Below are 11,811 nucleotides of genomic sequence, written 5' to 3' on the forward strand. Positions count from 1 at the left end.
GTCCGCGCTCGGAGACTGCATCCTGCCGACTACGCCAAGTGTAGAGTTCGGGCAGATTCTCAGGATGCAGTGACGAGACAGGGTATGACTTGTGTAAACAACTTTTATAAACTGGCGCCACTAGGGCTATGCTGAACAGGCAAAAGAAGGGATAACACAAATCTGTCCTCGCAGGGACTCAATAAAATAAACAATACTTTTCTAAGTAGCAGGAAGTACCCGGATAGTACGTGTGACAAAGACCGAAATATGGCCAAACTATGGTACTTATTGCTATAGTCCACTTATCTTTCCTTGCGTCACTCGGGATCGCAGATGCGGCCGCTTTGAGATCGATGATGCGGCTGTCTTGACGCCTCGATATTCCGGGAAGACTTGGGGCGCACAGGCTCTGAAGAAGCGGTGCCGTTGGGGCGCAACAGGCCATGAAGAAACGGTGACGCCGGGGCGCAACAGGCCCTGAAGAAATGGTGCCAGTGGGGCGCAACAGGCCCTGAAGAAACGATGCCGGGGGGGCACAACAGGCCCTGAAGAAACGATGCCGGTGGGGCGCAACAGGCCCTGAAGAAGCGATGCCGGTGGGGCGCAACAGGCCCTGAAGAAGCGATGCCGGTGGGGCGCAACAGGCCCTGAAGAAACGTTGCCGGTGGGGCGCAACAGGCCCTGAAGATACGATGCCGGTGGGGTGCGGTAATGACGCAGTTCCCCTAAATGTCCAGAGGCCGTCCTCCGCTAGGGGTCCCTCCGTAGCCGGGACAAGGGCCTCTAATGTCGCCTATGGCGAGGTGGCGTCCCCTGAGGCCGGTGATGACAGGGTCGCCGCGGTGGGAGAAGGTCGGGGGGGCAGTGTCCAAGCCTCTGTGGCCGTTTTATGCGTAGCCGCAGCCGCGACCTGAGGTAAGGGATATGTCTCACAAGGGCCGGGGACGGCGGGTGTGGCTCTCTATGAACATGGGCGGGAAGCGGCCTCCGGTAAAGTCTCTCACGTCTCACTTGTCGGTGAGTGCGCAGTATCCTCCTCACAGGCATAGAATCGTAGAGATGGAAGGGACCTCCTGGGCCATCTGGTCCAACGCCCTGCTCAAAGCAGGATTCGCTAAATCATCCCAGTCAGATGTCTGTCCAGCCTCTGTTTGAAGACTTCCATTGAAGGAGAATTCACCACTTCTCGTGGCAGCCTGTTCCACTCATTGATCACTCTGTCAAAAAGTTTTTTCTAATATCTAATCTGTGTCTCCTCCCATTCAGTTTCATCCCATTGCTTCTAGTCTTTCCTTGTGCAAATGAGAATAAAGATGATCCTTCTACAATGTGACAGCCCATTAGATATTCGTAGACAGCTATTAAGTCTCCTCTCAGTCTTCTCTTTTGCAAACTAAACATTCCCACATCCTGCAACTTTTCCTCATAAGACAGGGTTTGCAGACCGGTCACCATTCTGGTCGCTCTTTTCTGAACTTGCTCCAGTTTGTTGATGTGTCCAAAACTGGACACAATATTCCAGATGAGGTCTGACCAAAGAGGAGTAGAGGGAAATAATGACTTCACGTGATCTAGACTGTATGCTTCTGTTAATACATCCTAGAATTGCATTTGCCTTTTTTGCTGCTGCATAACACTGTTGACTCATATTCAGTCTGTGATCTATTAGTATACACAAGTCTTTTTAACATGTGCTGTTGCTTAGGCCTATTCCTCCCATTCTGTATATGCTTTTTTCATTTTTATTGCCCAGATGTAGTACTTTGCATTTTTCCCTGTTAAAAACCATACTGTTAGTTGCTGCCCACTGCTCCAGTTTATTTATATCTTTTTGAATCCTCTCTCTCTCCTCTCTAGTATTAGCTATCCCTCCTAGCTTTGTGTCATCAGCAAATTTAATCAGTTTACCCTCAATTCCTTCATCTAAATCGTTGATAAAGATGTTGAACAATACAGGGCCCAGGACAGAACCCTGTGGTACCCCACTTGAGACATTCTTTCAACTGGATGTGCAGCCATTTACGACCACTCTTTGGGTCCGATCACTAAGCCAGTTATGAATCCACCTAACAGTTGCCTTGTCCATTCCATACTTAGCCATTTTTTCAATAAGGATTGTGTGAGATACTTTGTCAAATGCTTTGCTGAAGTCAAGATATACTATATCTACAGCATTTCCTTGATCCACCCAATCAGTGATTCCGTCATAGAAGGAAATTAAGTTAGTCTGACATGACTTATTAGTTACAAACCCATGCTGACTCTGTTTAATCACTTCATTCTTATCCAGGTACTGACATACATGTTGTTTAATAATTTGTTCATGTGACGGCTGTCTGCGAATCTGGGCTGCAGTGGGGACAGCACCCCGAGTAACCCCGAGACCCTTAACCCCTATACAGGGATCTGGAATTGTAGCAAGGCCCAGGAGGTAGCTGTCTAGATTAGCAGTGGACCAGAGCAGGACGGCCACCAAGGGGTCAAAACTAAAACCCGTAATCAAGGTCAGGATGCAGGAGTCTGAGACCAGGGCGCAGCAGAGGCACAAAATCAGCAGACAGAAGGAGAGTCAAAAGTCCAGGCCAGGGTCAGTAAAACCAGGAGGGCAGCGAGGTACAGAATCAGCAGGCAGAAGGAGTCAGGAATCCAAGCAAAGGTCAGCGTCAAAAAGTCGGAAGAGAGGCGGAGGTACAAAAACGGCAGGCAATAGAATGGTCAAGAATCCAGGCTGAGGTCAGAGTATGCACTATAGCAATTCACACAGTAACACGCAGGGGAACCAAGAATATATCCGGCGGCTTGCAAGACCAGTCCCCAGGTATTTGAGGGATCAGCTCCTCCCTCACAGGTTCCCGGCCCGATGATGTAGCCAGGACCGCCCCCGGACCAGGCCAGATGGACATGCAGTAAGCCCTACATGACTGACAGAGGGGCGGAGCCTGCGCCCACCAGATGCCTGCGCAGGAGCCCCCTCTCTGCCACCACCCTCACCCTGGAGCAAACCACGGCGCCTCCCAGTGGCTGAGGCAGGAACAGCCGTCCCTGAGTCCGACGGCAACGTGATGGTCCGGCGCCCCCGAGTGGCCGAGACCGGAACTGCAGGCCCTGAGTCTGGCAGTGACGTGTCAGTTCGGCGCCTCCTAGTGGCCGACGCTGGAACAGCAGGCCCTGAGTCTGGCTGCGACGTGACAGTTCAAAGATCTTTCCTGGTATAGAAGTCAGACTCACCGGCCTATAGTTGCCTGGGTCCACCTTCTTCCCCTTTTTGAAGATAGGAACAACATTTGCTCTTCTCCAGTCTTCTGGGACTTCTGTTCTCCAAGAATTTTCAAAGATTATGGAGAGGGGTTCAAAAATTTCTTCTGCTATCTCCTTCAGTACTCTGGGGTGTAATTCATCTGGACCTGGAGACTTGAATTAATTTAGGTTAGCTAAGTGTTTCCTCACTACCTTTCTGTTTATAGATATCCTGGATTCTTCTATTCCCTTAATAGGACAGTGAAGAACAGTTGATGTTACATTTCCTTTCTGAGAGAAAACAGATGCAAAATAGGAATTTAAAAGTTCGGCCTTCTCAACATCCTGTCTTACCATTTCATCATTTTCATCCTGTAAAAATCCTATAGCATCTTTGACTTTTCTTTTACTTTTGACATATCCCCAAAATCCTTCATTATAGCTTTTGACATCTCTTGCAAGCCTCAATTCATTGTCAGCTTTAGATAATCTGATTTGTGCCCTGCAGGTTCTGCAGACATCATTATATTCTTCTTTAGATATGCCTCCTTCTTTCCATTTTATAAACATTTTTTTCTTCCTTTTTAGCATGTGCTTAAGTTCTGTGTTCATCCATCCTGGTTTCCTTAAATGCTTCCTATTCTTCCCTCTTTTCGGAATTGTTAACAATTGTGCTTTGAGAATTTCATTTTTCAAGATTTCCCATCCTTCCTGGACATTTTTGTCTTTAAGGATATCCAGCCATTGGATCCCTCCAATTCTCTTTCTGAATCCCTTAAAATCTGCCTTTCTGAAATCTAACCTTGAAGTCTGAGTCTTCACAGGTCTTCCGCCTCTAGTTATCCAAAATTCTAAAATAGCATGGTTGCTACCTCCTAGGGTCCCAGCCACTTTTACCTCCTCAACCATTTCCTCCCTGTTTATAAGGATTAGATCCAAGGTAGCAGTTCCCCTTGTTTTCTCCCCTACATTTTGGAAGATAAAGTTGTCAGCAAGAGAGGATAAGAATTTCCTTGACCTGTTAGTTTTGCCTGAGAGAGATTCCCAAGAAATGTCTGGATAGTTGAAATCTCCCATGACAACTATGTCATATTTTTTGGAGAACTCGGCCATTTGATGCATAAAGAGTTCATCCATATCTTCAGCTTGCACAGCCGGCCTGTAGTAAATGCCTACAATGGTGTCCTTTCCATTGTTCTGTCCTTGTATTCTTACCCAAACAGTTTCCACAGAACTCCCAGTCTCTGAAGCTTGGATCTCTGTGCAGATATATGCGTTTCTAACATACAATGCGACACCTCCTCCTCGTTTATCAAGTCTGTTTCTTGCAAATAAGTTGTATCTTTCTAGTTAGGAATATTCCAATCATGTGTATCATCCCACCAAGTTTCAGTGATTCCAATGACATCATATTTCTTTTCCTGCGTTAGTAGTTCCAATTCTCCTTGTTTGTTGCCCATGCTTTGTGCATTAGTATAGAAACATTTTAGTTTGTGATTGGTTTCTCTTTCTCCAATATTTTTATTATTTAGATTCTTTTGTCTTTGTTCTTCCTTTCCACTTCTAATAGCATTTATCAGGTGTATGGCTTTTTCTGGCCTTTTGCTGCCCTTCCCACATTGTTCTAATGAAAAGCTCTCCTGATGAGTGTAGCAAGGCGACTTCCAAATACTTGAGACCAAATAAAAAAGAACAAAAAAAATCACACAAGCCCTTACCGGTAAGCTAGTTCATGTAGTTTGGGCTGACACCGACTTCCAAATATCTTCGTAAGGTGCACCCCATCTCTAGCAAGTAGTCCATTGTATAGGTAATTCACTCCGTGATCCAGAAATCCAAAATCGTTGCTGACGGCACCATCGACGTAGCCAGTTGTTCAAATGCAGAATCTTATTCCACCTCCTTGTTCCATGGCCATCCACTGGGAGGATGGAAGAGAAGACCACCTGCGCTCCCAGTTTTTTCACTTTGTTGCCTAAGTTTTCAAAGTCTCTGCAGATGGTTTCCAGGTCGTTTCTTGCGGTGTCATTTGTCCCCACATGTATTAGCAGGAATGGGTAGTCATCAGTAGGTCTGAAGAGTCCTGATATCCTGTCAGACACATCTTTAATTTTTGCACCTGGAAGACAGCACATTTCTCTTGAAGTTATATCCGGTCTGCAGATAGCGGCCTCTGTTCCTCTTAGCAAGGAATCCCCCATGACCACCACTCTCCGTTTCTTCTTCACAACATTTTTCTTTCTCCATCCAGGAGGACTCTGAAGGTGTACAAGGTTGCTGTTTGTGGGCAAAGTCTTATCTTGATGTATTTCTTCATCGTTTTCCTGCGTGAGAGCCTGGTACTGGTTCCTGAGAAGTATGGGTGCTGACTGCCTCCTGATCCTCCTGCTTCTCTGGGTCACATGTTTCCATTCCTCTGTTTCTTCAGGTGCACTTCGAATTTCTTCTCTTTCTGTAACATGAAGAGATAATTCTGCTCTAAGAACTCTTCACCTTCCTTAATGATCTTCAACGTAGCTAACCTCTCCGAGATTTTGCAACTTTTCCTCCAACAGCGACACAAGCCGCATTTGTGGCAGGTGAAGTTTGGCTTTTCCACTGGTAAGTCTGTGAACATGTAGCAAGAAATGCAGCTCACCAAATGGCTCCTGGCCTCTTCCATATTGTCCGTGTCTCCTCAAATCACCCGGCTTCCTGCCTCCTGTCACACTCTCTCCCAACTGCCACTTGAGCGCGCCCCCTGCTCCTTTTGTCCTCGCTCCGCCCCCTGTTGCCCTGACAACTCCAGTCATGTCTCTCCCTTTACTGTTCTCCCAGTATTGTTCCCTCAGGAACCCTGATGGCGGTCCCCAGGGTACCGGCCCAGTCACTGTCTGGGAGTCCTCCTCCCCACAGAGACCCAACGTGAGGTCTCCACACTTCAAAAAAATGCTCCTCCGGCTCTCCTCCGCCCGCTCCCCTGGCTCTTCGCCTGCTTTTTTCCGCCTGCTCCTCTGGCTCTCCTCCGCCTGCTCCTCTGGCTCTCCTCCGCCTGCACCTCTGGCTCTCCTCCGCCTGCACCTCTGGCTCTCCTGCGCCTGCACCTCCGCCTGCTCCTCCGACTCTTCGCCTGCTCTCTTCCACCCACTCCTCCAGCTCATTCCGTCTGCTCCTCCGGCTCTTCTCCGCCTGCTCCTCCGGCTTTTTTCACCTGCTCTCCACCCGCTCCTCCAGCTCATTCCGCCTGCTCCTCCAGCTTTTTTCGCCTGCTCTGCAACACCCGCTCCTCCAGCTCATTCCGCCTGCTCCTTCATCAGCTGTTCCATCTCACCATCTTCAATCCACTTTGACACTGACTTCTGATCAGCGCACCCAGGGGTTTAAATAGATGACTTCTTCCCGCATTTTCATGTAAGAGCCAATCAGGGACCTAGACAAAAATGGGAAGCTGGGAACCAGCTGAAACCAGAAATACTAAACATAGCCTGAGGGAAATTGATCTTTGTCTTGGCAAACCATGTAGATGAGTGAGATAGAGAAAATAAAATGGAGAATGAAAGACAGAAATTCCCAGGCAAATTACATGTGATCTGTGTGACCATGCGTCCCTCATGTTATCATGGAGGGCCCTACATTAGTGGAAACTTGATGATTTATTTTACTGTGACCGGATTTTGACAACTTTAGGTAGAAATATTCGTGAAAGAGAACACAAATCCGAATGTGCTACATTTGTGCCGAACTTGAAATTGGCAAACATTTTCCAAACAAGTTCGCTCATCTCTACTGAGTAGCAAGTAGAATTTCACCTCAGACAAGAAGGGGACAACGTTCCACTTCCAAAACTCCAGCAATTGTCTCCTCACTTCCCCGATATTTATAGACTTTGATAAGAAGAAGAAGGGAATCCACTGGTGGACGCTGCCAGGCACAACAGTGGGCAAGACCCAGGGAAAATGGTGGACACAGCCAGGCACAACGGCGGGCAAGGCCCAGGGAAAATGGTGGACACAGCCAGGCACAACCGTGGGCAAGGCCCAGGGAAAATGGTGGACACAGCCAGGCTCAACGGTGGGCAAGGCCCAGGGAAAATGGTGGACACAGCCAGGCTCAACGGTGGGCAAGGGCCAGGGGAAAATGGTGGACACAGCCAGGCACAATGGTGGGCAAGGGCCAGGGGAAAATGGTGGACACAGCCAGGCACAATGGTGGGCAAGGGCCACGGGAAAATGGTGGACACAGCCAGGCAAGGCCCAGGGAAAATGGTGGACACAGCCAGGCACAATGGTGGGCAAGGCCCTTGGAAAATGGTGATCGCAGCCAGGCACAACGGTGGGCAAGGCCCACGGGAAAAAGGTGGATGCAGCCAGGCACAACGGTGGGCAAGGCCCAGGGAAAATGGTGGACACAGCCAGGCACAACAGTGGGCAAGGGCCACGGGAAAATGGTGAACACAGCCAGGCACAATGGTGGGCAAGGCCCAGGGAAAATGGTGGACACAGCCAGGCACAATGGTGCGCAAGGGCCGTGGGAAAATGGTGGACACAGCCAGGCACAACGGTGGGAAAAGCCCAGGGAAAATGGTGGACACAGCCAGGCACAATAGTGGGCAAAGGCCACGGGAAAATGGAGAGCGCAGCCAGGCACAACGGAGGGCAAGGCCCACGGGAAAATGGTGGACGCAGCCAGGCACAACGGTGGGCAAGGCCCACGGGAAAAAGGTGGACGCAGCCAGGCACAACGGTGGGCAAGGCCCATGGAAAATGGTGGACGCAGCCAGGCTCAACGGTGGGCAAGGCCCAGGGAAAACAACTGTTCTAATATGTGTCACTGCCATTTATTTCTAAAGGATGTAATTCATCAAATGAAACGGAAAAATATCCAACGTTTAATGTCCAATCTATTCTGTGTGAGCAAATACGGTGATAAGAAATTTCCAGATCACGGCATCCTGGTTTTCTTTACATCTTACACAGTGGCACAACTGTTTTGGATCTAGGTTTGTATTTACCAATGGACAAAAAAGATCCTCAGAGATTGTTGGGGGTGACTCTTCCTGAAGAATGTCAATGAGTTTTACCATGGGACTGCTTGACACAAACTGTTCCTACTCTTTCTCGCAGCTTCGGCCTTCTCAGAGCGTTACCTGGGTATGCCATCTGCAGAGGACAACACATATCAGGTAGAGGATTATATGGAAGAGCTCCGAGCGCAATGAGTGAGGAACAATGGGCTCTGGATTCATCATGTTGTATTTAGTACCCCCTCTGGGGGCAGATACCATCAGAATGCTGTACAATATTTTCTGCTGTGTTCTAGGCCTCCAGCATCCTACACAACATCATTGGTTTCAGAGTGAAGAACCTGTTACTGGTCCATGGCATGGCAGACGGTGAGCAAAGAAACATTCTAGATATGTGAACTTTGATGTATGTTATAATGGGGTCAGATCCTACCAAAAAGCCCAGCGAATGATTAAAGATCAGATACTAAGAGGTTTAGAAAGTCCAGCTGGGGATGATCAGAACCTTCCAGGGTTTGGGAACCCAGAGGGTGATCATCAGATCTCACTGCCTATTGGGTGTTTAACGATCAGATATTACAAGGGTCAGAGAGTCCAGCGGGTGATTAATCAAGAGTCGGTGTTGGGGCCAGAATTGTTTTGTAGTTGGGGTTAGAGTTTGTGTGTCAAATGAAATGTTTGGTTGGGGCTGGGACCTTTGCTGTATGTGACCGATCTTTTTGTCTCTTTAGCTAAAGTCCATTTCCAGCATTCAGCAGAGCTGATCAAACAGCTGATCAAGGTCGGGGTGAACCACACGGTACAGGTGAGACCCCAAGCCCCTTCTATTGATATGGGGGACACATACTTTCTCCATATTAATGTCTATGGATGTAGATGAGGACAGAGAAGCCCCCGGAGGTGGATGTGGGGGCACATACTTTTCTCCATTTTAATGTCTATGGATGTAGATGAGAACAGTGAAGCCCCTGGAAGTGGATGTGGGGGGCACATACTTTCTCCATATTAGTGTCTATGGATGTAGAGGAGGACAGAGAAGCCCCCGGAGGTGGATGTGGGGGGCGCATACTTTCTCCATATTAGTGTCTATGGATGTAGATGAGGACAGTGAAGCCCCCGAAGGTGGATGTGGGGGGCACATACTTTCTCCATATTAATGTCTATGGATGTAGATGAGGACAGTGAAGCCCCCGGAGGAGGATGTGGGGGGCACATACTTTCTCCATATTAATGTCTATGGATGTAAATGAGGACAGTGAAGCCCCCGGAGGTGGATGTGGGGGGCACATACTTTCTCCATATTAATGTCTATGGATGTAGATGAGGACAGAGAAGCCCCCGGAGGAGGATGTGGGGGGCACATACTTTTCTCCATTTTAATGTCTATGGATGTAGATGAGAACAGTGAAGCCCCTGGAAGTGGATGTGGGGGGCACATACTTTCTCCATATTAGTGTCTATGGATGTAGAGGAGGACAGAGAAGCCCCCGGAGGTGGATGTGGGGGGCACATACTTCCTCCATATTTATGTCTATGGATGTAGATGGAGGACAGAGAAGCCCGTGGAGGTGGATGTGGGGGGCACATACTTTTCTAAGTATAGGACATATATAGGGCAGAGGTCACATGCACCATCTCGTCCCTCCTACTTGTACATATAGATGTACACATGGTAGTGTTCTTGGATCCTGAGATCAAACATGGTGGAACGTCTTCTCCTGCCAACAATCTGCTGTCTATGCCCAGTGTCGGAGTTTCCGGCCTTCTCTATATCTTTGCTTCTCCATGGTCGCTCCCACCGTCTGACTTGCTGCGCTGCCTCACCTCTGGGTTTTGTTCTGTCGTCGCGTCCTGCTGTGCTGCGTCACCCTTGGGTCTTGTTGTGCTGTCTCATCCATGTGTCTCATCCACGTGTCTCACTCTCGGGCTTCGCTGCGCTGCCTTGCCCTCACGTCTCTCCCTCAGATCTCCATGCACTGTCACACCCTTGGGTCTCACTGTGCTACCTCCTTCCTTGCCCTTGTGTCCCCTTATGCTGTTTCACCCTCTGGTTATGCTGTACTGCCATCATATCCTGCTGCACTATCTCACCCTTGGGTCTTGTTCTGTTGCATTGCTCTTCTATCTGGCCCTTGGGTCTAGCTGCATGGCTTCGTCCTTGGGTCTAGCTGCACGGCTTCGCCCTTGGGTCTAGCTGCACGGCTTCGGCCTTGGGTCTAGCTGCACGGCTTCGGCCTTGGGTCTAGCTGCATGGCTTCGCCCTTGGGTCTAGCTGCAAGGCTTCGCCCTCGGGTCTAGCTGCAAGGCTTCGCCCTCGGGTCTAGCTGCACGGCTTCGCCCTCGGGTCTAGCTGCACGGCTTCGCCCTCGGGTCTAGCTGCACGGCTTCGCCCTCGGGTCTAGCTGCACGGCTTCGCCCTTGGGTCTAGCTGCATAACTTCGTCCTTGGGTCTTGCAGCGCTGTCTTGCTCGGTCATCACACTACTCTCATCATCTGGCTTTTCTTCGGCAGATCTATCCTGATGAAGGTCACCAAATCGTGTCTGAGAAGAATCTCTTCCACCTGTACAGCACGCTGCTGCGCTTCTTCAGTGACTGCTCGCGGGGAGAAGCAGTGGTGGTCGCACAGCAGGTGGAGGAGGATGAATGAGGACGAGCTCAGGACTTTGTTTTTAGTCACTGGTGTCCTGGCAGATACTCAGACTGTGGCCTCTCTTCCTTCGGGGATGTACAGGGGTCGGCTCTCTTCCTCTCAGTTTTGGATACGATTAGTGTAGTGCATGTTTTCTTCTGTTCCTTCACTTTGTCCTTTTATTTTGTTCCTTGAGACGTTGCAGAATGTCATCATCTGTCTCAACAGAAGCGACTGGTCCAGGTTTTTCTTCTGACAGATTGAGTTCCTGGCACTTTATTTGCTGTATTCAGACTTTTTCCGGGTCCAAGGGGGGCAGCACTTTTTGGTGGAGGATTTTTGCATTGTCCCTCAGATCTAGAAGGGACGCTTCTATTTTTCAGGCTCTGTTAGACATGAAGTCTCTGGATTCGCAGCAGTGAAGATCACCAGTGTTTCATTTCTATGGTTTCAAATCTAATTTTCTTTCACATGTAAATTTGTCACTTGTATATATGAATACATCAATATTAAATTATGGTTTCCTAGAAATGTTTGACCTCTGTGTGCCCACCGTGAAGGACCCTCGAGACTCATTTACTCCAGGCTTATAAGAGTAGGAAGAGGTGCTGCTCCATGGTGTATTTGTGGCGCCCCTGAGGCTCAGTCGCCACAGAGGTACTGCACCTTCTCCTAAGGTGTAGTGCCCCACCAACTAGGTAAGTTGGGAACTCCTTTCCACACTCCAACACCTGCACCCATACACAGGATAGTTCAGCAATGGACCAGATTGCGGCTCCATGCTTAGAGGATATCAGAGCACCTTTTGTGGGTCCTTGCTTCGTAACACGAGATGTGCTGGGAGGCGGGTGGAGATAGATATAAAAGAGTGGGAAAGTTTAGAATTACAGATCGGTCTGAGAGGAGTCTAGAGGGTCAGTCAGTCAGGAAAGACTGAGGACGGATCCCTAGAAGGAAGG

The 11,811-nt window shown here is 49.0% G+C and overlaps 1 protein-coding gene across 3 annotated transcripts in view; it reads left to right on the forward strand.

Moving 5' to 3' along the window:
• DPP10 (dipeptidyl peptidase like 10) overlaps positions 1-11,383 on the forward strand; it is a 763,146-nt gene extending 751,763 nt beyond the window's left edge. For all 3 annotated transcript variants that reach the window (XM_073563825.1, XM_073563827.1, XM_073563826.1), the window contains 4 exons: positions 8,322-8,380; positions 8,518-8,590; positions 8,953-9,026; positions 10,733-11,383. In XM_073563825.1, the coding sequence (XP_073419926.1) occupies positions 8,322-8,380; positions 8,518-8,590; positions 8,953-9,026; positions 10,733-10,870 (344 nt within the window). In that variant the 3' untranslated portion in view covers positions 10,871-11,383. The remainder of the gene's footprint in view (positions 1-8,321; positions 8,381-8,517; positions 8,591-8,952; positions 9,027-10,732) is intronic.
• The last annotated feature ends 428 nt before the right edge of the window (positions 11,384-11,811 follow it).

The sequence above is a fragment of the Dendrobates tinctorius genome, unplaced genomic scaffold (genome assembly GCF_039654945.1).
Source record: "Dendrobates tinctorius isolate UK_male_01 unplaced genomic scaffold, ASM3965494v1 ptg000403l, whole genome shotgun sequence".
NCBI classification, from domain to species: domain Eukaryota; kingdom Metazoa; phylum Chordata; class Amphibia; order Anura; family Dendrobatidae; genus Dendrobates; species Dendrobates tinctorius.